This window comes from Rutilus rutilus, assembly GCF_951802725.1.
Source record: "Rutilus rutilus genome assembly, chromosome: 20".
Classification (NCBI taxonomy): domain Eukaryota; kingdom Metazoa; phylum Chordata; class Actinopteri; order Cypriniformes; family Leuciscidae; genus Rutilus; species Rutilus rutilus.
In genome coordinates, this window is record NC_140225.1 from 28502859 (window position 1) to 28530308 (window position 27450).

At 36.0% G+C, this 27450-nt stretch overlaps 1 protein-coding gene across 1 annotated transcript; it reads left to right on the forward strand.

The window, feature by feature from the left end:
* Positions 1-1324: 1324 nt before the first annotated feature.
* On the forward strand, positions 1325-25289 carry sft2d1 (SFT2 domain containing 1). The gene is made up of 8 exons (XM_084390930.1): positions 1325-1507; positions 2465-2551; positions 4270-4355; positions 11630-11711; positions 13645-13680; positions 13774-13832; positions 17845-17874; positions 24803-25289. The coding sequence occupies exons 1-8, from the start codon at positions 1442-1444 to the stop codon at positions 24840-24842; spliced, it is 486 nt and encodes a 161-aa protein (XP_084247056.1). The 5' UTR covers positions 1325-1441; the 3' UTR covers positions 24843-25289.
* Positions 25290-27450: the final 2161 nt, after the last annotated feature.

The window sequence follows — 27450 nt, forward strand, 5'->3', positions numbered from 1 at the left end:
ATTGACTTCTATGGGGATCTGTCATTCAGATATCAACTATTCAGTTCTGACTAGTATGTATTCCAACTGTGACTAGTACGTATTTATTAGATACTAGTACTTATTCATTAGATACTAGTACTTATTAATTAGCTACTAGTACTTATTAATTAGCTACTAGTACTTATTCAATAGATACTAGTACCTATTTATTAGACACTAGTATCTTTTGTAATTGTTACTAGTAACTATTCTTATTTTACTAGTCACAGCTGCTTTTTTACTCGTCTTATGTTATGACTAGTCAGAACGGCCACTGTAGAGTTCATATTAAAAAATCTTACTAGTAACATTTGGAATAAATACGAGTATCTAATAAATAGGTACTAGTATCTATTGAATAAGTACTAGTAGCTAATGAATAAGTACTAGTGTATATTTAATAGGTAGTAGTATCTAATGACTTAGTACTAGTATTTATTGAATAAATACTAGTAACTAGTAATAGGTGCTATCTAAAGAATTAGTACTAGTACCTAATGAATAACTACTAGTATCTAATATATATGTACTAGTCACAATTGGAATACACACTAGTCAGAACTGAATAGTTGATATCTGAATGACAGATCCCCATAGAAGTCAATGGCAAAAAAATAAAAAATTGTTAGGCTACTATTAACAAAAGAATAGTTACTAGTCACTATTTAAATAAGTACTAGTATCTAATGAATAAGTACTAGTATCTATTTAATATGTACTAGTATCTATTTAATAGGTACTAGTATCTAATGAATAAGTACTAGTATCTATTTAATAGGTATTAGTATCTAATGAAGTACTAGTATCCAATGAATAAGTACTAGTAACTAATGAATAAGCGCTAGTATCTACTAAATAAGTACTAGTACCAATTTAATAGGCACTAGAATCTATTGAATAACTAGTATCTTTTAAAAAGGTACTAGTATCTAAAGAATAAGCACTAGCTAATGAATAAGCACTAGTACTTAATGGAATAGATAGGCCTACTAGTGTCTAAAAAATAAGTAGCCTACTAGTAGCATGAAAATAGAGACTAGTAGGTTTTAAAGATTAAATGTTAAAACGGCTTGCCATACTACTGCGCGAAAATGCCTTGTCTTGTCCAAAACACACGGTCGGGCCCGTCAAAAAAAACGAGAGAGATCGATAAAATCTGCGCATGCACGTTCCACCTACATTTTTGCAATGCCCGCCTTCTGTATCAGGATTGGCTAGCGATCTTCCAAATCTGTCTACGATTGGGTAGTTTAGAAGTCACTCATTATAGCACGCCCAACCATATCAGTCAGAAGTGCGATGAAGGGCGGAGCTCACGGAATACGGGTGGGGAAAAGTAACGTCTGATTTGTGTCAATGCTGAACTTCGAGGAAGTGTTGGATAATTTCAACTGAACAATATTTCACCTGACGAGCAACGATGGACAAGTTGCGTCGTGTATTAAGTGGTCGAGAGGAGAATGAGGAAGTGGGACTTACAGCTCAGGTATTTGACTACGTTAACGTTAAACGTGTGTTTATTTGTAACGTTAGTCTGTAATCGAGAGGCCCCACAGAGTTTGTCTAGTACTGTAACTTGACAGCGTTGGTATTTTTAACTTCATTTTAGTTCTTACGAAAGTACTATAATGCAGACGTGAATGATTACCATATCCATATAACATGATACTCTAGTGTCCTTCAAAGAATACGATATGGTAGTATGGCATTACCATCATTACAGAGTTTAAAAAAAAAAAAAACTTGATATCACCATGCTATTGTTATAACAAATCATATTAATACCAGAGTACATTTTCGTAAGGGGTATTTGTCTACATACAGTGATGACATTGTAATGTTGCTCTTTTTTGAACATTAACGTTACTTCTGCACCTATTTGTTTGCAAATGTTTATGTGATAATGATATTTGTTAACACTGCTGGTTTTACATGCTTCCTGAGGGAAAGGATCATGTGAGGTAAGGTCATGACCTCCGGATGTTGTTTTATTCTTGCAAGCCAATCTGAAATATCTGACACTGGGTTATAAACAGTTGCTAGCCTTCTTTATAGTTGTTTTGTCCTTTTTTAAGACACTACTGTATGTTAAACATACCTAGTTACATTTAAGAGTTCATATAATGAGTAATCACATTTTCTTCATGAAACCATGATGCAACTTCATACTATGAAAACATCCTGTAACAGTAATAATGCAGTGATGTTCTTTGTAGTTATTCAGTTATGTAAATCCTGTTAATCAGTTTGATAGGTGGCATGCATGTGTCCATTTATATGGAAAAGCTAGAACAATAGCATGTTTTATTCCTGTCTTGTTCTTCCTGTGGGTCAGTGGTATTTTAATGAATCAGATGCAGTCAGCATGCTAAAAGCATGATCTTTTGGTCTTTGTTGGAGGGGCATTATGAACCATGTGACATCCTGTGATTCTTCTCTGTAGATCCTGGACGGCACAACACTCAGTTTCAGCACACGGGTGAAGTGGTTCGTCATTTGTTTCGCTTCAGGGATCTTGTGCTCAATACTTGTGAGTTAATTTTTCTCATTATTTCCCCATTAAGGTCTTTATCTCTCCAGTAATTTGTTCTTTCATCTGCCATGCTCTCATATTGGCCTAGTTGATTTCCAAGACCCACGGTCATTTGGTTGTTACCTTAGTCTTTAAAGGTGATATTATGCCCCTTTTCACAAGATGTAATATAAATCTATGGTGTCCCCAGAATGTGTCTGTGAAATTTCAGCTCAAAATACCCCCCAGATCATTTATTATAGCTTGTCAAAGTTGCCCCTTTTCGGGTGTAAAACAAAAACGCACAGTTTTTGTGCGTGTCCCTTTAAATACTCAAGCTTCGGATACAATAACAAAACACGCACATAATCTCACTCATCCAAAATCTCAGAAATAACCCGTAGCGGAGTGCAGCCTTATGGAGAGACTCCGGAAGAGGTTGCAACTTTTAGACGCACCTGGGCGTTTCTGAATAGTTAGTGGATACATACATACATGAATGTAGTTGTTGTGGAGTTACATTGATTAATCTCATCGACTTGCATGTACCATCATGTTTAAGTTTTACACAAGTTGACACAGGTCACTGAGGTCTTTATAAGACAGCTGTGACATTTTTTGGTCAAATAGTGTTCAGTGTTATAATAAGATCCCCTTCCTACATCAGAAGGGGAGCGAAATCTGATCAGCTTATTTTTTGACATGCTTGCAGAGAAAGGCTTTACCAAAACAAAGTTACTGGGTTGTCACTTTTCACGTTTTCAGGGTTGGTAGATGCACAGGGGACACTATTATAGCACTTAAACACGGAAAAAGTCAGATTTTCATGATATGTCCCTTTTAAAGAATAGTTCACCCTAATGAAATTTATTTTCTCACCCTCATGGCTTTTCAACCCCAATTTACTTCTTTCCAAACAACAAAATTGGATGGTTATATTTGTACTGCCAAGCTTAAAAAAGAACAAATAAAAACACACCATTAAAGTAGTCTATAAAGACATTTCTATTATATGGTTATCTGAAGTCTGACTAAAAGCTAATCTTCCCAACAAATCTCATTCACGCTTGAGTTTAAGGCAAGTTTGTAAATAAATACCTGATCATAAATAATATTTGAGAAGTTTGAATAATTTGAATAACTGCTAAGATTTTGGTTTCTCACACACACAAAAAAAGGTAATTGACAGCAAAACACCATTGGTTCTTGCATTTCATGCAATGCAACACATGTAAAACCATGATCACAAATGTGTGAATGCCCTAATGACTCCACCCGGTTCCTACTTTCAGTTTGTATGTGGTCTGGCCACAGTAGAGTGATAACACTTGTACTGATAACACCTACAGCAGCGACCATAAACTACAAGTAGACTGCTGTACAATTTACCAAGCTGTATGAATCAGAAATCTAGACAAGTCATTGCAAACATGGACAACAAGTTACTTCTAATAAAAGCTTGAGAATCATTTAGCATGCCATGTTGTGTGATATTTTGTTATCTGATGCAACAACATTCATACAGTTTTAAGTGTAAACACTTTTTGGGCCCACTCTGTATTTTTATGTAACATTGCCAAAGCATTGTAACACCACTAGGTGGCACAACTGTTTAATGTGTTTGTACCCAGAGTTTGTACCATCAGAGTGATTTTACTTTATAACAGACAAGACATTTTGTTTGATTGAAATGTTTGGAAATGGACTGACAAGCCACATTACATCTTCTGAAACAGGGAACTGCACTCCTTTTCTTGCCTAAAGCTGGCATTAAACTGTTTGCTGTATTCTACACCCTGGGAAATATTGCAGCGATTTCAAGGTAAGTGTAATTATGGCTGCGTATAGGACATGCATACGGTGACACAGTCTCTTAGATGTTGATTCGGTGTCATTATTTTGTGGGTGTGATTTACTGCATATTAAGTACTACATATGGAGCAGGTAATAGACACAAATTCCACATTTATTTGGGAAAATGATTAGGTATGTTACATAAACTATTATCTAACATAAAATTAACAAATAGTGACATTTTATTAATAAATAAATAGTAACAGTTTTGCAGACATTACATTTTAGTGTTGACAAGCAGGTTCAGCCATTCAAACTATCCAAGATTATTGTAGCAATCGCATCTTTAATTTATGGGAATGTTTATCAATAACCACAGCATTTGGTCCCAAACTGTTCAGCCGCTATTGAGTGACCGCTTAATTTTGGTTAAATCTGCAGTCCTGTTATCCTTTTTTCCGCATGCATAAAGTATACTCATGTAAAGCAATATCTACCGTATAGCAAGTCTTAACTGCCTGATTTTTTTATTTCACTGCAAAATGTAACTGTTACTTATCGCACAGCTCTTTATATAAAATTGGATAGTATTGCATACATGCAGTATACTTTTGTAGGGCAATACATACTATATAGCACATCTATAAAATGCTTGATTGCTTTATTGTTGCAAAATCTAAACTGTATTATTGCCCAGCTCTAATATGAATGCGATGAAGGCATGAAGAAATTAAAGTCAGCATGAAACAGAAGTTGCAATAGTCTCTCAACCCTATGCATTTAGCAGATACTTTTATCCAAAGTGACTTAGACTGCATTCAAATTATACATTTTTACCAATTCATAAACAAACCCTTTTTAACTGTTTAGACAGGTCTCATTTTTTGTGAAAAAAAATCAATAAATCAAAATCAGAAAAATCAATAAATTGCAAAACTCATAAAATGATGGCAATACTTTACATTTCTATTTGTTAACGTTAGTTAACATGAACCAACAATGAAAAAATACTTCTAAAACATTTATTAATCTTAGTTCATGCTAATCTCAACATTTACTAATACATTATTAAAAAATCAAATGTTATATCTGTTCATTTATTATATAATGAGCCCAATCTGACATGAACTTACAATGAACAGTTAATTCCATATTTCAAACTCAATGCATTAACTAACATTAACTAATGGAACCTTGTTGTAAAGTGTTACCAAAATTATTTTGAAAGTAACAGCTCATTTGTTATTTCCTGAAGTTTCAGCACCGTCTTTCACAGACCATTTGGTGCAACAACCACAAAAAAACCTTTTTAGGCTCTATGTTCTATCCTGTTTGTGAAAAGTGAATTATGCATGATCTGTTAGCGATTGCTTGCGTTGCTTAGATCAGCTATAGAAGCTGCCCCGTTCTTTTTTTTTTTTTCATATTCTGTTAGCTGAAGACCAAGTCATCAACTGCCACTGACCCAAAGTAGCCACAGTTGTCCTAAAATTAACCTGGACTTCAGGAATCTGTCCATGTCTCTGTTACATATCAGTGGGAGGCATGATTGCATAAAGAGGCTGAGAGGATTAGTCCTGTAAAAGAGTGCATTTGGTATGGTTTCAACACTTTTTTTTTTTCAAGTTGTCAGACACTTGTAACTTCCCTTCAGAAATGTTCTTTGTCTTTTCAGTTGGGCTTAGAAGTTTGTTCTCCTCCTCTTACAATGTTGTTAAGTTGCCATGTGGCAAGATGTTCTCTTCCCAAAGACTGAAACGGGTCTGTCTGGTTCTCTGAAATCACCAGCAGGCTGAACAGTGTCTGGAATTAGTGCAATATTTTAAGTGGAAAGGTTTTTTTGTGTGTGTGTGTGTGTGTTTAGTACAGTGTCACCAACTTTTTGTTACTTACAGGAAAGATATAACACATTGAGAAAGAAACCAGGTCTTCTTGCATGAAGACATCAAGGCCAGATGTATCCTGCTGCTCATGATAGTCCATACCATGGCCATCATGAATAAAAAATCAAATATATAATAATATAATTGAATGTACACTATGTAACTTTTGGCCCTCTAGCGGTTAACAAAACAACGGCATGCATTTGGCAGAAGAACATTGTTTTGGTTATGATTCGGCTCTGCTTGACTGCGGATGAATATGGCTCTTTATCCTAAAAGAAAATGAGAGAGATTATCCTACTGCTCATAAAACATTCATTACTAGGCTTAAGAGAAATAACCAGTTTAGAAGGAAAGGATCTCAAGCTGACTAGCTGAAGACGTTACTGTAGCGTTACCCATTAATAGACGTGGTACTTTTATTAAAAAATAAATTCCAACACAGCTCTACAACAACCCATAATAAAACGACACTTTGCAATAAATAATGCTTTGCAATCAACTCTGTTAGAGAGCTACATATGGCAATTTATCTGATCAATAAAATATCTTACTCGCCTGTTGAGTAATAAACGCCATCTCTGCGTCGCTTTTACAACATTTCAAATCCCTTCTTGCCATCTCTGAAAGCCAAGCCAATGTTTACTCCTGTTTTATTACAAGCTCTGTCGCAGTCTCTTTTTGCCAGCAGACTCCCCTCTTCTGCGTTTTTGTAAAATGGGTGATTTCCCGGAGGTTTGGGATTTAGTGTGCTCCACGTCAACCTTTCTCGCTTGTTGTGACGACCAACCTATGCCTTAGGGCTCCGAACCGTTTCAAGGAATGAAAACAAAAACCGGAAACAGACGAAATTTTAACAGGAACAAAAACTAAATCAAGTTTAAACGTTCTGAACAGAAACACTTATTTGAAATTACCATTAACCGGTTAATAATGTTTATTTTATTGGTCTGTTTAAGATTTTAATTTGGCAGTCAACCAATCATGAATTCAAACACTATGGCCTATGCAAATGTGACGTTGGCACATCCAATGTGAGTGAAATGCCCTCGGTTAGCTGTCAGATCATCCTATGTAAGTCGCAAGGCATTGTGCTGGCACTAGTGGTTGGATTTTATCCGAGGATATGTTACCATGGCAGGTTATGTCCAGCGTGGTGTGTTTTGAAACCAGTGAAAATTGCAGGTTATTGAAGAACCGCTTCTATTTAGGAAATAAATAGGAATAAATTGTTTTCTTTTTTATGATTGAGTCAAAGTTAGTAGTGTGGCTATGTATGGTCAGACACTTACGTGTGTTATATTATTAATTGTCTTTTGTCAGTAGAACGGTCGTGTCTGAGGCTGCAAGTGCATCGCATTAAGTTTTATCAACTTACATGTTAAATGTTATTGTAGATATGTGGCCGCTCAGTTTTTACTGTCATTTAATATATTTGTAAAAAAAACTTGTTTTATAAAAGACAAAGTGTTACGCACATGCTGTATTGGCTACGACTAGATGGCAAATACCAGACTAAGACACGCTACTCAGCTCCTCAAATACATAAAAAATTTGCCTTTACACACATTGTGTTTGAATAAATAAACCATTGTACTTATTCAAAGAGCTAGTTTTTTATTTACCCTTGCACTGCAAACAACCAGAGACAGTCTCCAAAATGTGTGCAGGACTGCAGATGGAGCCTGAATGAGGTTTTTGCCAGTATTTTTTCTAATCAAACTATAATGTTACAGAAGGAACACATGAATAGAAACGGTAAAATACAGATTTTTCTCAGAGTAAACTTTTTTTTAATGTATTTATTTTTTGTTTGTTTTTATACCCTGTCACTCCCACACCATACACGTGTCAAAGTAGCCGGAGCAACTTTTCTCTATTTACATATATGATATAAGTCACACACTGGCGAGTGACAAGTACGCAATTTCCCATGAAAACCATCCTGCGCGGTCTAAAATATAAGTACTTATATTAGGCTTACCATAGTGTATCAGAGTAAAGCAGAAGTGCGTGTTGGAAGAAAGATTGATGTTGACTCATTTAAATAGTTAATTTTGAAGAAAAAAAGTGTCGTACATTTCATTTCTTTCTTTTTTCCCCTCTTTTTTTTTTTTTTTTTTTTGCTTTTGAGTTTAGGGTGAAATACTGGAATGTTCTGGGTGTAAAATGTGTGTAATGTAGCTAAAATTCCAGAAGAGCATGACATTGGTGTAACACAGAACTCTTGCGGTCAGCTATTTCCAATCATGATGAAGGAAGAAGGAAGAAACCCAGTTAGTAACCAGGGCAGTGAGATGTAAAAATGACCCAGAAGAATTCCCCTGGCATTCTCCCATACTGCACCTCTGCATATCCGAAGATTGCTTTTTACTTTGAAGGTCTTAACTCTGTAAGAAATCATTAAACTGAGCCATTCGGCCACTTAAGTTAAAATCCAGTCGAGTTTGATTAGTAACCAGACTCTATCTTTATTCAGAGATTTGTCCTGACAGAGCTACAGAGGTTAAGTCTTTAGTGTGACAGGTCATGCTGTCTGGGTTACCTGCTTTAAATACACACAACATTGGTTCTGGTCATGGTAGCGGTTTGGAAACCTACAGGGATGACATTAACTGGTAGCATCAGGAAACTTCATTTAAAGGCTGTGACCCAGACTGAAAAGATGATTCAGATCATGATATTTATTTACAGCTCTGCATTTACATCCAAAAGACCTGTTGATCTGAATTAAAGTTTGTTGTTATTACTTTTGAAATATTATCTGGGCATGTTTTGACAAGTTTGGATCATTTGAATCTTAATCATATGAGTCTTTTCATTGTTTGCTTTTAGCTTGAAGTAACTCATACTGTAGATTAAAGGAGAAGCAAGTGAGCAAGCCCTGTTTCTTTCTTTAGAACATTAGAAAATGTCAGATTATGGCTGCCCTAGATGCCCGTTCTCATAGGAGAGAGGATGACATCATGACTGGCTCATGCATTAGTGTTTCTGTGATCTAATGAGTGTCCTGGTTAAGGTTGCTTGAGTAATGCAGGGTAGATGGGTTCAGCCCCCTGAGACCTGAGCACAGTCCATCTACTCTCAGTGAGTCTGCACCCCCTTCTGCGTCATTGCAATGCTAACTGATTTGGCTGATGTCTTGCACCATAAATTAATAAAAGGGCTGTATGGATTTAGGAATTATGCTAATTTGTGCAGTTGGTGTCTTCCTGTCACTCAAATGAATATCAATAAGATTTTGCTTTTCTAAGGTCAGTAGGTTTTTTGTAATGGCTAAAAACCAAGGGCTGGGTAATATTTGTGTTGATTTTGCTTGTGGTATTAAAATTAAGCAACATGAATATCACAATGATTCTAATGTGTCTTAAATTTGCCTGTTACATTTTCTAGACATTAGATTATGCATACTTTACATGTTTTAATCGCATCTAAAATGTCTTCGAGTTGTAAAGTAAAATTTTTGTCAAAATGTGTTTTTATGCTACATTTGCTTTTATTAAAGGGTAACTCTCGCCAAAATGCAACCTAGGGTCTTTTTGTTAATCTACCCGAGGCAAACTTCGCTTTTGTTCAAAATCTTTCTTTTTACTAAACTCTGTGTACACAATGTTCTCAATGCTCGAGTTCATGTGTAGAACCCCTGGTGATACTTCGAGCAAAGTTTCATGTTGTGTTGAGCCTTCTTAGTGTTTTAAAAATAGCGATTTCTGATGCTATCATAGTAGTGCCCCAAGCACTCCCATTCAAAAGGCAATTTGACCGAAAACGAAAATACGGTCAAACTTAAAAGTGGTGTTTCCATTAGGGCTGTAATCAACCAAAGAAAATCTTGGTCGACTGAAGTCCTGAAATTATCGACTAAAAATTACGTTAGGAAAAAAAAAACTTAGCTGCGCACTGTGCACAGTACTTGGTAGCCTTGTTGTCCGCCTAAATGAATTATAAATAAACATAAAAAACTAGTAGGCTATTTGCAGTATATTAAATCGTTTTGCACTGAAATGAGTCTGACACACGAGTCTGTCGGCTCTGACAGCGTTGCATCACGTGCACCTGCGCAATATCATAGCCTATGATTTCCGAAAATAGTACTATGTTGTCAACTAGTGATATCATCACAAGAACTTTTGAGGAATATGCAACATAATTTAGACAATTGTTTTTGTTATATTATAATAACTGACAGACACTATCATTTCAGCCGCTCTGTGCAACTGAACATAGGAGCTCAGCTTCGCGGCTGAGACACGAATAGACTATTAACTTTAAAAAAAAAATGCTGCCACACTGCCGATGTCTTTGTTGACATGGTAAAAGAGGACTGACTATGAATTAAACACTCTCACAATTAAATAAATAATATTCAGCAAACCTTCTAGTAGCCTACTTTCTTCAAAGTAGCCTACTTGTCTCTCTTCTCCAGTGGGTTGGGCTAATCCAAAAGAAGTGAAAACAAGGGGGTGTTCTGAAGACAGACTGTTACCTGTGAAACAGAGGTGCTCTGAAAACACCCCCATTAGCAATTAGTGCTTTCCACCTGATGAAATGAACCCGTCAAAACTGATGAAATGAACGCGGCAAAAAATCGACCAATCAGAATTTTGGTCGAGCCAGAACGTATCGACCAATAATCGACTAATCGACTGCGAGATTACAGCCCTAGTTTCCATCCTAATTATGCTTTTAAACGAAAGTTTGCCTCGGCTAGATTAACAAAAAGACCCTAGGTTGCATTTTGGCGAGAGTTACCCTTTAACACTATTGGGTATGTGTAGGGTTTAGTGTAGGTGGGACTTTATTTTCAAACGTGATAGAGCATTAACCTTTTAGCACCACTCACCAGACATTTCAATTCATAACTGCCGTTATACGACCAACGTATTAAAACATTTTATCGGATTCATTTTCATCTGTTTCGGATAAAAGTTTTTTTTTTTTAGCGCAGTCAAAAGTTAACTTTGAAAGTCTTGCACGCAAAACGTGCATGACGCAAAATATTATCATTTTGCAGAAATGCCGCACATACAGACATGTTTTTCCAGTGAGCCTGGGTTGGACTTTTCCCAGTAAACTTTTTACTACTGTTGAAATCTGTATCTAAAAAGCTCAGTGTGATACACAATAGCATAGACAGACAGAACAGTCATTATTGTGTAGTAAGCAGTCGGTATCTAGAAAAGTAGAACAAAAATGAAATTAAACATTGTCAACCTGGTTGGCTATAGAAATTGTTTGGTCAAAGTAATGTTAAAATTACACATTTATGTCGTTTTGGAGGAAATGTATAAATTTCAAGAAACTCAACAAATTATTTTGCTTTTGTAAGTTATTAATGTACTTTTAGTGTTACTGTGAGTGATGGACACATGTGCCCTCCTGTGAATTGAACTCATTCTGTGTCACTGTTTTTCCACAGCACCTGTTTTTTGATGGGTCCACTTAAACAGCTGAAGCGTATGTTTGAGCCCACCAGGCTTATAGCCACCATTATGATGCTGGTAAGAAAGAGCCTCTGGCACACACCACACTGCGTCAGCACTGGAGAGATAATGAGAAAAGACATTTTGGAAAGGCAAATTTAACCTCATAGCTGAACAGTTGACTCATCCTTATTAGATATTCTCCTTGTGTTCTTTTTACCTTGTCATTGTATTAGATAACAAAGTGTCAAACCAAGTGAAATGGGTTTAAGAACAAAATCGCACAAGCACACTTTTCAAATGAAATTTTTTTTAAAAAGTAGATATTTTATATGTGCAAGATATGCACATGCAGGTTAGCAGTGCTAAAGGAATTAGCCTTTGACAGTCACAAATCTGGATGGTCTTAAGGGGACTACGAGGCATTAAGAGATTCAAAGGACTGCTGTAGAAAATCACTTTCCGTTATAATCTGATTTGGTCTGAATCTGTTCACACCCAGTCACTCACTCAAGCACAGCACGATATAAAGATGTTATAACCAGACTATCAAATGATTGTTACATATTTCTGTGCTGAAGTATGATGGGCACTGTGTGGAGTCTTAGACCTTCTTAAAATGTTTTTTATTATTATTGTAATTCTAATTATAGATTTAAAATATGAAGTGCTTCACTGGCTGTTTAATTACTCTGAATTACCGCGAACTATGAAGAGAATAATGGATATTTGACTCATTTCACAAATATAATATTATCTGGGTTATTCCTATATTGTTTACCTCTTCAGCTGTTAAAGCGCACCTATTATGCCCCCTTTCACAAGATGTAAAATAAGTCTCTGATGTCCCCAGATTGTGTATGTAAAGTTTTAGTTCAAAATACCCCACAGATAAATTTTTTTAAGCATGTTTAAATTGTCACTTTTTGGGGCTCAGAAAAACGCACCGTTTAAGTGTGTATCCCGTTTAAATGCAAATGAGCTGCTGCTTCTCATCTCACAGAATGATAATATCAAAACAGAAACTCTCAGTAGCGGTGTTCATTTCGACCCGGAGTCGGACAATAATGCCCACAGAGCCAGAGAATATATGCTGTATGGAGATAGAACAGATATAGTCTAGTTTAATTACGGTTATAACTTATTTTTCATCTTGCTTTTATCCACTATTAGTACAAGCCTGTTGTTGTGGACAGCGTCCGAATGATGGCCAAAAATATACTGATGAGTTTAATGAAGTTTATTGTATCACACAAAAGATGAAGCATTAGGTTTACTCCAGAGAATCACTGTAATAGCTGAATAAACACAGTATAAAAAGTGCGCATTCAAATCTTATCCATAAACTCTCTCTCTCTCTCTCTCTTTCATTATCATCAACATACACAGCGAAGTACACAAAACAGTAAACAGATATACAGTATACACACCTTTTCAGTGGGTGCTTAATAAACGGGTAAACTTTATATTCGTAAAACGACTCAATGAGCTGTCATAAAGTGCGCACGCCTATCGCACAGGAAACTGTAAGCTGGATCACAAACTGTTGATACAGATCCATCCTCGAGTAACAACGAGAGTAAATGAAGACTGCTATGTTCATTCTTACATCCAACAACAAAACACCTCAATCGCTTAGGAGACATTCTTGTCTACAGCTGCTCTGGCGTTGGACTGTGTACAGCTCACTCAGGACGGGTCTATGCTAAAGCTGCAGTGTCCATTAACAGCCGTGGGAGGCAGGGGCTTGTGCAAAAGTACGTCACAATGCCCCGAATCTGAGAACGGCTTTAAAAAAGCACTGGGTGGATTTCTATCATTATAGGGTGGTTGTGTACACACACATTTATGTTCAAACGCCATGTAAAATTGAATTTTGCGTAATAGGTGCCCTTTAATAGGGTCATTGTTTCCACATGTAATGCAAGTATATAATCTATTAAAATAATTTTTGCTATGCCTTATGGGTATTTGATCACAGTCTCTTACCTTGTGTTTGCTCTTCCCCCAGTTATTCCTTGTGTTGACATTATGCGCAGTGTTTTGGGTAAGCTTCATACAAAAGAGGTTTATTGCTGATAATTAGTGTGCTATTCACTTGAGAAAATGGTCATTACTCATTTTTTTTTTCTCCCTGCAGTGGAACAAAAAGGGTCTGGCGATCATTTTCTGCGTTTTGCAATTCTTGGCCATGACATGGTAGGTGATAGACATCTGTCAACCATCCTTTAAAAAATGTTTGTTTCAAATAATAAAATGATTATTGTTTGAAACAAATATCATAAACTCTTTTATTTTCCTCTCTCCTTTTTATTTTTGTCAGACACTTCAGATTTGTGTTTTCTTCAAAAAAATGTTTTGTGTGCTATCAGTGGAACTGATTGAAAGTTTTTCGAGACAAACCTGGAATGTTGACTTGATAAAACCTTAAAGTCCAATTCACACTGCACCAATGTGGGCAATCATCAGATTGCAGGACATCACTTCTCAAATATTCCATGACAACAGGGACAACACTGATCCAACAAAACTTGACAATTACAGTGTGAATTGGCCTTTAAAAGTAACAAAATAAACTAAACATTGATGTAGTTTTTAATGTGATAAAGCATTAAAGAGTTAGTTCACCCAAAAATGTAAATTCTTTAATCATTTACTCTCCCTTATGTATTTCCAAACCTGCATGTAAGTTTATTTCTTTTTTGAACTAAAAAGTTACCATTAATTACCAGACAGTTGACGGTCAATGGCTACCATCAACTGTTTGATTACCAACATTCTTCAAAGTATCTTCTTTTGTGTTCAACAGAAGAAAGAAACTCATACAGGTTAGGAACAACAAGAGGTTGTACAATGATGTCAACAATGATGACAGTATTTTCATTGTTGGGTGAACTAGGCCTATCCCTTTATGTATGAATGGATGGATGGATGGATGGATGGATGGATGGATGGATGGATGGATGGATGGATGGATGGATGGATGGATGGATGGATGGATGGATGGATTTTCATTGTTAAAAGTAGTAATTTCCTCAGTAATTAGAGATCCCACACCAAAACAAGTTTTTGAAGACAAGTTTTACAAACAGAAAACCATTTTTAAAGCATTTACACTCTTTCAGAAGTAAGCCTATGAAATAATACATTTTAATATAATGGTTTTAATTATAATTGATTCTGCACATTAAAGGTAGGAGAGACAAAAAACACATTTCAGTCTGATTGGCATCTGAATGTCATATAGTACTTCCCTCATGAATTGGCAGCTTGTTCAGCTCTTCTCTGGAGCCTTTCTGCCGGGGCGTCTCAACTAGTGTAGGCTGATTACCTGTTCATTAAACCATGTGTGTCGTTTGTCATCAATGTCTGGCAGCAGATTTAGAGGCAGGGGGTTGAGTACTTGGCAAGGTGAGAATATGGGCCAAAAATAGACCCATGATCAGGGTGAGTGATGTGACAAATGAGACGAGTGATTATATAGGTAGATTGTTGGTGTGATTACAAAATGTGTTTATTTTAGTCTTTATGAACACCATTTTCCAAGAAACAAACTAAAGAATGCAAGCATTTTATAATTATTTGTGGTGTATGCTAAGGCAACAGTAACTACATGTCAGTGACAAAAAAGTCTGTTGTCAATAGTGTAGCAATGTATGAAGCACAGTTCGCACACAAGTTACTTTCAAACCAAGCAGTTTTCTGTTGGGCAAATTTAACCTGTTGTGAAATCTGCGTGTGTAAATCTTTTACCCTCATACGCAAAATTCCTGATTGCGTGCAGCACAAGCTAATTAAGAATATTCATGAGCCATGTCAATGTAGTGACATCACAACCCACTCATCTTTGACCCTTTGACACCTTTAAGTTTATTCACACTTGAAGACCTCTTAAAGGCTATTCGCTGCCCAGAATATAAGGTGGAGATGGGCAGATGGGCAGTATTCCCATGCCACTAAAGCAGCTAAGTGGAACTGGGAAGCAGAAATAATCTGATCCTCTAAGCGTGTCTTGACCTCGAGCAGTGTACAGGTGCGGAAGCAGGTGGACGGGGCTCAATGCTTCACGACTCTGCTGCAAACTCCACACGACAAGAGAAGAATGGGATTTTCATTTGCTACATTAAACCCAAACGTCTAACTTTATATGCATCACACACATGGTTTCTCTCAGTTAGATCTAGAAAAGTTCTTAAAAAAAACTAGATGTTGATTTGACAAAGCTTTGCATGAAAGTTTAAGAAAAGTTGAAAAAGGCCTAGGACATTGAAGCATATATATATATATACAGTATATTAAGCTTTTACACAGCAAGGCTACTGGTTTGATAGACAGATGAACAGAGAGGGAACACTGTTTGTGTTTGTGTGTCTGTGTGTGTGTGTCCAGTTTTGCATGCGTCAATAGGCCAGGTTTTATCAGCCTTGTAATTACCGTCAGTTTCACTGTGAGGACATTCTCTTCTTTCACACTGTAACACAGCCTTCCTCTGACAGCGATCACTCTGGCAACCTCTTGAACCACATGTATGAGGTCAGAGGATACTGAGAAATAGGAAAGAAAGATTCCTTCATGCTAGACATGACTGAGAAGCTGTCAGCACATTAGCATTTCATTTGAAGTCAGTTATGTGTAACAAATCCCTAATCATTGTTTTAAAAATCGGTTGAAACATTATGCTAAGCATACAGCAGACTGTATACGGTGTCCTTTTTATATTTTAATATTATACAGTCTAAACTGCATCCACGCGCGTGTGTTTTAAAGAAATTAATAATAAATGCTTTTCTTTTAAACTCTCTTCATCAAAGAATCCTGAAAAATGTATCAATTTTTCATTTAAACATTTAAATAATAAGCAGCACAAATGTTCTTAACATTGATTATAATAATAAGAAGAAAGTTTTTCTTGAGCTTGAAATCAGCATATTAAATGATTTCTGATGGATCATGTGATACTGAAGTCTGGAGTAATGGTGCTGAGAATTCAGCTTTCCCTTTACAAGAATAAATTACATTTCAAAATATATTCAATGTAGCAAATTAGCTCAATGACATTTGAATAATTAATTATAATTCATGATACATATTTGGATCAGTTAATAAAATTAACTTGATGTAGCAGAATTAATATTCAATCAATTAACCTGTTCATTAGGTATAGTACAACACAGAGAATGTAGCTGATCACATCATTCAAGAGACTTTGTTTTGCAGGTAGTGACCGCAGAATCAATACTTGTTAAACTCGTTAATTAAAAAAAACAAAATTATTTAACCCTTATGTTGTGTTTGGGTTATTTTTACCCGGAGAGGATTTCCTTTTTCCCAAAAATGCTTGTTAACGTAATTATATTGGACTAAAACTTACTGACTTTACTCACCCAGGGTATACCTACGTAACCAAGACTTAACCAAATTTTTTTGTAGAATTTTGGTATTTTTTTTACCAAAAAAAAAAAAAAAAAAGTGTGTGAGGGGTATTTTTTAGTTTTAGTTTGTTTTAAAATGCTTTTTTTATCAAAATGGCACAAAGTCACACTTGTGTTATTTGTCAAAAATGACCAGCCTACAAAAAAAATGCTTATAAATCTCTCATTATGCTATATTATCACCAATTATTGTATTCAGCCTTTTTGTCTACTTGTTTTCTTTCAATTAGGACAGGTTTTGTATTTAATTTTTAAACTGACTGATTGTGGGCCTCATTGATCTGAGGCTGAGCTTATATTGGTCAAAAATGACCATTCATTAAAAATGAATGGGGGAGATCAAAAATAAGAGAAACATTTAGTGTTCAGGAGCGTCTTGGCTCTTAGTTTTGTTGTTGGGTTATTGGTCTGTTGAATTATTTATTAAATATAAAGAATTAATTGTGTGTCTGATTGGTCCAGCTGCTAAATCAAATAGAAAATGAGTATTTTTAATTGTAATAATATTTCACAATAATAATGTTTTTACTGTATTTTTGGTCAAATAAATGCAGCATTTGTGAGCATAAGTGTCTTCTTTCAAAAACACTTTAATGAGCTCAATGTAAGCACATCTACTGTTACATCATTTCATTACTTTAAAAGCAAGCTGTTACTGACGTACTTATGGATTTACTCTTATTTCAGATCGTTTTGTTTATGAATCTATTCTAAGCCTTTAATGGGACATTAGGTATTAACACTGTGCATTTTTGTGTGTGTGTGTTTTTTTTTTTTAGGTACAGTATCTCCTACATTCCATTTGCACGGTAAGTAAATACCTCCTCACCTCTTAATGTTTCATATTTACTTCCAATTTTGCCTACATTTGATCTAAAATCTTTAATAAAATTGACTGATTGTTTTATTATTTTATAGAATATATGAAGAGTTCAGACGCAAAAGCCTCTAAGTGCCATCTGAAATTTTCTTCTAGAATGATTCTTTTTATCAAGCTTGTATATTTAAGTTAAGTAATTTCACTTAAATGACAATTAATAGGTAATTTGCATTGCCATTTAAGTGAAATTATTGAACTTAAATATACAAGCTTGATAAAAATGATCATTCTAGAAGAAAATTTCAGATGGCACTTAGAGGCTTTTGCATCTGAACTCTTCATACATGTTCTAGACTGAAATCTGATTAGACTGTAGCACACTTTGCAAACATGGCTCATCCACTGGTAGAAAAGTTGCACAGAAGCATCTAGTTAAACCTGATATAACCTAGGCTTTACTTGTGATGTGCAATACTGAAGTTAACCGTAAGTCAGCTAATCAACTAGATTAGCTCAAATGCCAGTTTAAATCCCAGTTAACTTCAGTGGAAGTCAGAAGTTTGTCTTCAAATGGCAGCATGTCAGACTGTGACACCCTCTCTCTCTCAGTTCATGTTTGTTGGGTGGGATTGGGTTGTGTACACATGGGGAGCTGAATTCCCTGAATGAAAACATGTTGTTATTTACTCGTGGCCTTTCGGCTGTTGGCCTTCACCATATGGCACTAATCCCCTACTGGAGCGTATTGCTCTCCCAGTGCCATGCAAATGGCTGCTTGTTTTTCATCTTGAGCCTGATAAAGTTCTTTATCTAATGCCTTAAAGTTGTTTTGCTTATGTTTCTTTGTTTGAAGCTTTTTTTTGTGTGGCAACTTACTGAGACTGATTAAAGAACGTACAGGCTCTCACCTTGTGAAAGTGTGCTATATCTTGGAAGAATGTTTGAGCTGCTCTTTTCCATACTTTGAAGCAAATAGGGTTTCAAACTTCTAAAAGGGCAGAAAAAAGCACCATAAATGGGCCGTTAAAGTAGTCCAACTTCAGTGGAGAGGAAATGTATCAGTGCGTAATGAATTTTGGTCTGTTCATCAAAAACCTAGCATATTGTTTTCAAAGGCTTGAAATATAACACGCACTGTAAGCTTTTGTTCAATGGAAAAGAGCAGCATGAGCATTCTACAGAATTTCTCTTTGTGTGTTACACTGAACGACATGAGAGTGTGTAAATTACAACAGACTCTTTATTTTGGAATCAAACTCTGTTTTACAGATATTAAAATCATTTTAGGCAAAAAAAGGCATCCAGAAGATTTAAGTGAAAACCCTAAAAAAGGGGAGGTGCAAAAGAAATGAACATAACAAAATGCAATCTAGCTTATGATAACATTCTAAACTAACTATCATAAACAAGTAGGCAACGTAAACAACTTACGACACACACAATACATTCTAGGACGGGCGGTCGCCTCATTCGCTGGAATCTTGAGCATTATTGGATCTCCAAATACAAAAGAATCGTTAAAACGTTTTGCATCTCTTGCTGAACCCGGCAACCCCCCTTCTCTCCAGCCAGTGGTGTTTCTGATGGATTCTGACAGCCAGGACACCCCCCACCCCCCACCCCCACCCCCCCACACACACACAACCTGACACCCTCCCTGCTTCAAGAACCTCTTGAAAGAGGAAAACAATTCCTCTGTATTCCACCTGCTGCTTTCGTTTCATTTTAAGACCAAACCCTTGACTCATCTTTCCATTTATCTGTAGCTGGTTCATCTTTAGAAGCCCCTCTCACCATTGTTTCATTGTTGATTGTTTTCCGAGAAACAGCCGCACCCTTCATCAAGCTCAGTAATGCTGTTTTTGAGTGGCTTAAAACTGTGTGTTAGGGCTCTTTTCATTGTTTTTACTGGATTAGCATGAGCAGGCTCGACGTCATGAGCTGTTTATCCCACTGATCTCTGTTTTGAACGTTGGGCTGTGCACATGTTTTTTTCATGAGCTTGATGCATTTCCACAATCCAATATTTTAATGCACTTTTTGAACCATTAAGATTCCTAGAGACCATGTCATTAGGTTAGATTGATTGTTTTTTTGTCTCTCGAATACGAGTGTTAAGATGGTTTATTAGTGATTTAAACATAGTTTTTTCAAACATGTGTGACTTTCGTCTTTTTTCCATACAATGAAAGTCAATGAAGTTTGGATCCCAACATTCTTCAAAAAAATAAATATACAATACAAATTAGGTACTGATAATACAGTACTGATACATTTCCTTGAATCAGACTGTCAATTTCAGTCAATTCAAAACTATAATTATATGATTTACAGTACATCCCTCAAAAATGCTCTGCGTGGCATTTTTTTTAAATATATTTAATGTTTTTTATGTATTTTTAATGCAGTAATTATGCCTTGTAATGCACCTTATAATGCATTGTATGGTCTCATGAATAATTGTAACCACAGTTATAATACATTATAATACTTATCTATTCATTGAACACACCTTTAGAAAGTATAATGAATTAAAACGCATGACAAACAACCAATTTCAGAATGCAAATATTATAATGCATTTTAACTTTGGTTACAATTAATTATGAAAATATATCATGTATTATAATGTACATTATAAATACCTCTATAATTCTTTATACATAAGGGCTTTAAGTAAAGAATCTTGGCAGATTGGTGCCTTTTAAAATGATGTTTCCCCCAATTTTAAAAATAAAATAAATTAATCAAATATTATCAAAAAACCTGACAAATAACAAGATCCAGCCCTAATATCTACCCCTCCTCCTCTGTTATCTCCTTATGTGTCAAGTAAAAACATAAATTGTTTGTATTTTTGGAAATAATATGCTAATAATAATCCCTTAATGTGTCTGCTTTTGTTTTAGCCCTTAATGTTAGCCCCCCCACAAGTTATGGCTTATTCAGCTTTTTTTTTTCTTTTCTTTTTTTTGACGGAAATCCACCCGCTGTGCTGGAAAGCCGGGGCATACGTTGCGCCGATATTTCATCAGAAAACAGGGGGAGTTAATCATCATTTATTTACGTGCTGTATGTGCAGTGCTTTTAAGGCTACACACTAAACGCTCTCCTGATCGCCGCGTGGGTGCATGTAATGCAAGCGTTCGTCAGTCTCCTTATTTCAGTCTCTCTCTGATTCTATACTCTTCCTTTTAACCTTGACTGCTTTCACACCTCCTCCACTTCCTGTGAATTTTGAGCGTGACAAAGTCTGCATAGCAACACATTTGGAGAGGGTGACAGAGGCGGAGGCTGAGGCAAGGAAGGCACCGTGACCTTGTTCTGCTGTTGCCTTGGAGACCGTGATGGTTACCTCATCTTTTAGCTCCATATCAGGGCTGGGCGATATAGATACAAATATTTTTCATCCAAATTTTTTCAGTATCTCAGTGTTTATTATTTAATTGCTCTTTTTCCTAATCGGAGAGAACCAGTATTTTCAACCAAACTGCCAGTATTGTAATTACTCTAAAAATGAAATGCAGCAAAAAATGTAAATCTTAACCGACTGTGAAATCTGGTTACATCACACACATAAGGACAATCTTCACAGATTTTCTCCTTTCACTCTACAAGATTTGAAAATCGTGGCTCATCACACACTACAAGATTTTCTTGAGATTATCATGCCAGATTTAGCACCTCAATGGGGGAAGCGGATGTAAACAAAATGGATACTGTCGCGGCAACTAGTGTTAATTTCGTTAACGAAATCATGACGAAAAATATTCGTTGACGACCTTTTCTTCCATGACTAAGACGAGAGGACACCAACGTCATTAAACGATAACTGTGACTATATCAACATGCAATATCATTGATGAAAAAAGACGAGACTAAAATGTAGGCTAGTTAAAAAATAAAAGCATTATTAAAACCTGTTTAAAAACTGTTAAAAACTGTTTAACAAGCCGCTACGAGCTTTCATGCTTGTGGTTGCCAGATTTCAAGAATATAAATCCCCAAACAGAGCTTTTCTGTTAAGCAAACAGAGCTTTTCTACCCGATGTTTTACTTAATATTTGCAATCTGGCAACAATGCTTTGCTCTCTCTCTACACTGCTGAAGAAGCGCGGATGATCTGAAAACATAACAAAAACAGACAAACATGTAAGCTGGAGTTTAGCGATCTCCATTTGAGATATTCTGCTTATATGAAAGTGTCATTCAGTCAGACTAAAACTGCGATCAAACCTTCTGTAATAATTCCAAACATGAATCTCGACTATATGAATAAATTCACCTACGCAGCTCTAAATCTTTTTTTTTTTTTTTATAAAAAAACAGCAAAGTAATTTGGAATTATTTCACCGTTTAAATTTTTGAGAGAAATGTCTTGTTTTCATAATGTAGAGAATGGGTTAATTAGCCTATAAAAAAAATCCGGAAACTAGATTAGGTAAAATAAACCATGCATATGAGTTCTATGAGAAATGATGAGACTATATGAGACACTCTAGATTTGTACTTGTATGAAAGTGCAAAAATTCAGATGAAATGCAAATATAAATTTCTCAAATGACAACAATTGTTGTGATTATAATTTTAAGCAAAATAATCGTTAGCCTATTATAAATTTAACCATTATGCAGCATGACGAAAATTTGACTAAGTTTTCATTGACTAAAACTGGACTAAAATGTGACTGAATGAAAACAGGGCAAGGTTGAATAAATATGATAAAAAATAAAAAGTACATTTGCGACAACTTGCTGTAGACATTATATGAGGAGACATTATAGAGGCAGTCGTGTTGTTTCCACATTTCCACCAGCCGTTCCTCCTCCTCTGTCGTACACCGGACCCGTACAACTGCTTGTTGTTTCGCAACAAGTTTCGTAAATAGCAGTCCATTTATTCTTGCCTGTCGTCTGCCATGTTGGTTTATTCTAAAGTCACGTTTGACCGTGAGAGATTTCCATTTGCTAGATTTCCCAGGTGGGACTCTGGTTGTTTGTGAATGGAATCTGTTAGTGTGTGTTGTGCTGTCTTGGTGACATCGTGGCGCTTTAAGAACAAAACTGTTAAATCTATGTTTTTTTTTTAATCATCGTGTTTGTAGTCTCTTACATTTTGAAAATCTGATAAGATTTTAAGGGCCAGATTTACTAACAGTTTACGCCAGCGCAAACCCTCTTTTGGCGTTAAAAAACTACTGTCAGGATTTACTAAAGGCACGCAGTGGAAAAATGTGCACTGAAAAGCCGTGGACAGGGTTATTTTTGCGGCTGACCTTATTGCATAGGCATCTGTAGGAGTTTCCCTTTCAGACGCAACATTTATGAGAGGAGAGTAATTGAATCATGCAAGGTGATTTACTAAGGTTTGCGCTAGTCAATTTATTAGGATTTGCGCCATTATTTAACAGAAAAAAGCATGGCTTAATCCAGACGCCAATTTTCAGATGCTCCTGGTAGATTGTGTTGGTCAATATTGGAAATGAAACAGCTGTGTCTGTGTTCTTTAATTTACGTGTCGTCACGTCAGTAGATCACGCACAGAACTTTCCACTCCCATCTGCACTCTCACGCTAATTTTGCCCTGTTTAGTTAGCCTGACTTCGTCATACTCATATTCTAGGCAGAATGTGAGTGTGATACTGCTCCATAGGGCTTTGATTATGAGGCGTGTCTTAACCGAACCAGGAAAAAAACAACAACTCTGCACTCAATTGGATAGACCTACAACCAATCAGAGCAACGCAGTAAGTGACGTATGTAGAGCGAAGCAACACCGTTTTGGACAGAGCTCAACTGCACACCCGTAGGAAGAAGTAGTAAAGTAATGAGTAAAGTAATAATAAAGCGCTCTATGAGTGCGACCAAAGGAGAAACCACAATGACCACAGGGTTTTCATTGCGTCCCATCTTCTTAGCGACCATCGGAGTCAGCTGATAAATTAAACTTTTGCCGAATCCCGGCAAACACATTTTTCCGATCGACAAATGCCTTGATTGCGGTTCTCTGTTCGTCTTTTAAAATTAATGCGCTGCCGATTTCTTTTATAACAGACGCGATCTAAACACCTCAATTCTCCTAAACATAGCGGAATCTAAACATCTCAATTCTCCAGCTGCAGTCGTCTTTGTTGAAAACCAATTCAACCCAAGCGCTCTTTGGTGACGTGGGTGATTACGTAACCGCAGATCATCTGTCCATCATCGATTAAAGCCCGCCCTGGCAATTTGATTGGCTCGGCCTTCTGGGAGCCGAGCATAATTACTCCTCAACGGATCGAGTCCAGACCGAACTTCCCGACCAAAAAATGTTGTGGGCGGGGTTCGGGCTGGCACCCAGGCTACTGTTTAGTCAATCTGGCCCTTAAAATCTTTTAGTGTGGGCCAGCCTTTAGGAGGTTTGAAATGAATTGAATTTACCAACTTCTTGTAACAGAAGTTTTAATCTGAGACGTGAAATATCAGAGAATCATACTCTCTGAATGAAACATTGAAGCTTTTTTTGTTGTTGCTAGACAAAACTAGCCTAATAAAATGATCTCTAGGAAAATGAATACCCTGAAAAGTGCATTACAATCATCATTATGTATAAACCGTACTCCATACCTGGAAAATGAGATTGATCTGCTTCTTTTCATGCAATGTATTCCCACCAAAACATAATAAAATATGCAAGAGCTCCACCCAGTCACAACAAAGGAAAAAAACAAGCCTTTTTTAGAACAAAGAATTAAATTGCATGTTGAGGTAATAAACCACATTAACAGCAAGCTATCGGTTTATTTAGGATTAAGTATGATTTTCATCATAGTATTTTCATTATCCATCTGTTTCTGTGGATTTTGCTGCGAGCCCCCACCCAGATATAATACTCTGTTGAGCCGTCAGCCATAAACAAATGTCTTTTCATTATCACAGGGATGCTGTTCTGAAGTGTTTCACCTCCTGTTTGAGCTGAAGAGTCCAGAAGTCCTTCTGACGACAGGTCCTGCCGAGTGAATATGAAAAAAAGGATTGTTTTTCCCTTTCATTTCAGAACCTGCCACTTTACTCTCCAAGACCTTAAAAACTTTCATGTTTTGTCTTAATATTTTTTTTAAAATATTGTGTAATATTAAGAGTGAATATGTAATATTTGCATTTATTACAAGCCTTACTTGTTTTTTTCTAAAGTTTTTGTTATTTTTATTTTGTGTGTGATGGATAATTACATGATATACTACCAGTTAAAACGGAGTGAAGTGCTTTATTACGTGTGATGTTTATGAATGAAATCAACTACTGCTCAACTTTTGTACAGAAAAATACCTTTCTACCAAATTTATTAACAAAAAAAACAAAACAAGAGAAAAAAACCTATTCATATGATGCCACATGCACACCAAATAAATAAATACAATACTCATGCTTTGTTCGTTGGATGTTTTGGAATTGATTTGCCTGCACAGGGAGTTAATGTGTCATATGTTATAATCTTCTGACTGGTGTGTTCAGAATAATGATGATTGTCTGAGCCCAGGGCAACAGAGACAGCTGTCTCCCCACACTGGATCTCAGGAGTCTACCTCGCTTTCTTTTTGTGTGCTTAATCTACAAAACAATAGCTTTTTGTTCAATAAACCCTTATGATTGTCTCTTGGATGCTCAGAAACAGGTTTGTTCCTTACCTCCAGGCGTCACATGTTCTTAACGTGACCTAATAACCTAGAGTGGCTGGTCTGTTTTTAGACCGCACAAGCAAGGAGAGACTGATGCGGTTTCCATGACAACTGTGGGAGCGCTCTGTTTTCTTGAGCATCCCTCCTCCACAGCACTCTTCTACGCACAATGCTGATCACGTGCTGATCGGTTCATCACTGTGGTGAGATACTGGGTACAGCTGTTGGTGGATCCTCCAGCTTATGGCTGAGAAGATGCTTTACACTCCAAAACACATTCAGTCAGAACACTTTCATATTCAGTGAGAATATGTTGGCTGTTCATCTGATAGTGTACGGATGTCTGATGTAAATCTTTCCCATTGCATAATATATGAAACCAGCTCTCAGAACATTCTGCACAGCGGGTTGTAAACTCAACTGATGCCATTAAGCATGAAATGGAATAAATTAAGATCGTTTTTCGTTCTATATCACAGATGCTCTTCAAACAAAGCTACAGTCAAACCAAAATGTATTCACATTGAACATTTCTCACATTGTCACAAATGGTAATAAAATAAGGCTAACTCAGTTGATATTTCACTGTTTTGGCCATCCTTCTGTTAGACTGTCTCACAAATGAATTAGATTGAAAATCTGTCAGCTGTTAAATTTAACTACACAATTAGATAATGCCAATTTAGGTCAACCAATTGCAAAGCAATGCTTAATTTTGTTCAGTCTGTGGTGTAAAAAGGTTGCATTAGCAATTAAAGAAAAAACACTTCAAACATGGTCAGGTCAAAGTGTCTGGATCATTTTCAGTCCCAAATTTGTATACATTTTACTGGTAGTCCACTGTATGAAGAATTTTGGGGTATAATATGTCAGTTTACTCTATTTTGCTATCCTCGCTTGCATAAATGAACGATGGTGTCTGAATAATTTTTGTTTTGACTTAGTTATGCGACTGATGCTTGTAGCTTCAAAGCATATACAGTGTTTAATTACAGGCATAGAATCTTCCCTCGGTTTTCACTTTGGATCATTTTAAAGTTATCATTAGCAAAAAAAAAAAAAAATTCTTCACTGTAATCTCTAATTTAATTCTGTCAGCAATCTATGGACGTTGATTGTGAAAATAAACATCTGTCTTTGTGCTTCTGAACAGTAAGTATAAGCCTATTGATTTTGTTCCTCATTTCACTGTGGCTGAAACACTTTGCAGTGGCTGGGTGACAGAACGGATGTCACTGTGAAATTACCAATTGCTGAAAGGAGGGCGACGGATCAATACCGATGGAGGCTGCTTGTCTTTAACCTCCTCTGTGCTACGCCCAGGTCACCAAGGAGAAAATATTGACGATCAGTAAAAAAAAGGTTCTGCATTGTAAAGCTCTGCTAGCTGCATTCCAATACAATACTGTTATTCTATAAAAAATTAAATAAAAAAAAAAACTATTTTGACACTTTTAAGACATATTTAAGATTCAATTCAATAGTTTGTTGCTGACTAACAAATTTTTTTTTTTTTTTTTGATAATTTTCTTTAAAAAGCAAAAATCAAGGTGATATCATTTTATTAGTTGTTACATTATGTTGTCATTGCATCAATGTTGTAAAATTGGCTAGTAAGCGATTGTTGTTGTTTTTTTACACTAAAATCATGTTAAAAAGAACTTTGTTAGGTTTAAATAAGATAAATACTGTAAAAAAAATAATAATAAGACAAAGGGTGTCTTAAAGGGATAGTTCCCCCAAAAATGAAAATTCTGTCATCATTCACCCACCCTTGTGTTGTTCCAAACCTGTATGAGTTTCTTTCTTCTGTTTAAAACAAAATAAGATATATTGAAGAATGCTGGCAATCAAACAGTTGACCATAGCCACTGACTTCCAAATATATCTTTTTTTGTTCCTACTATG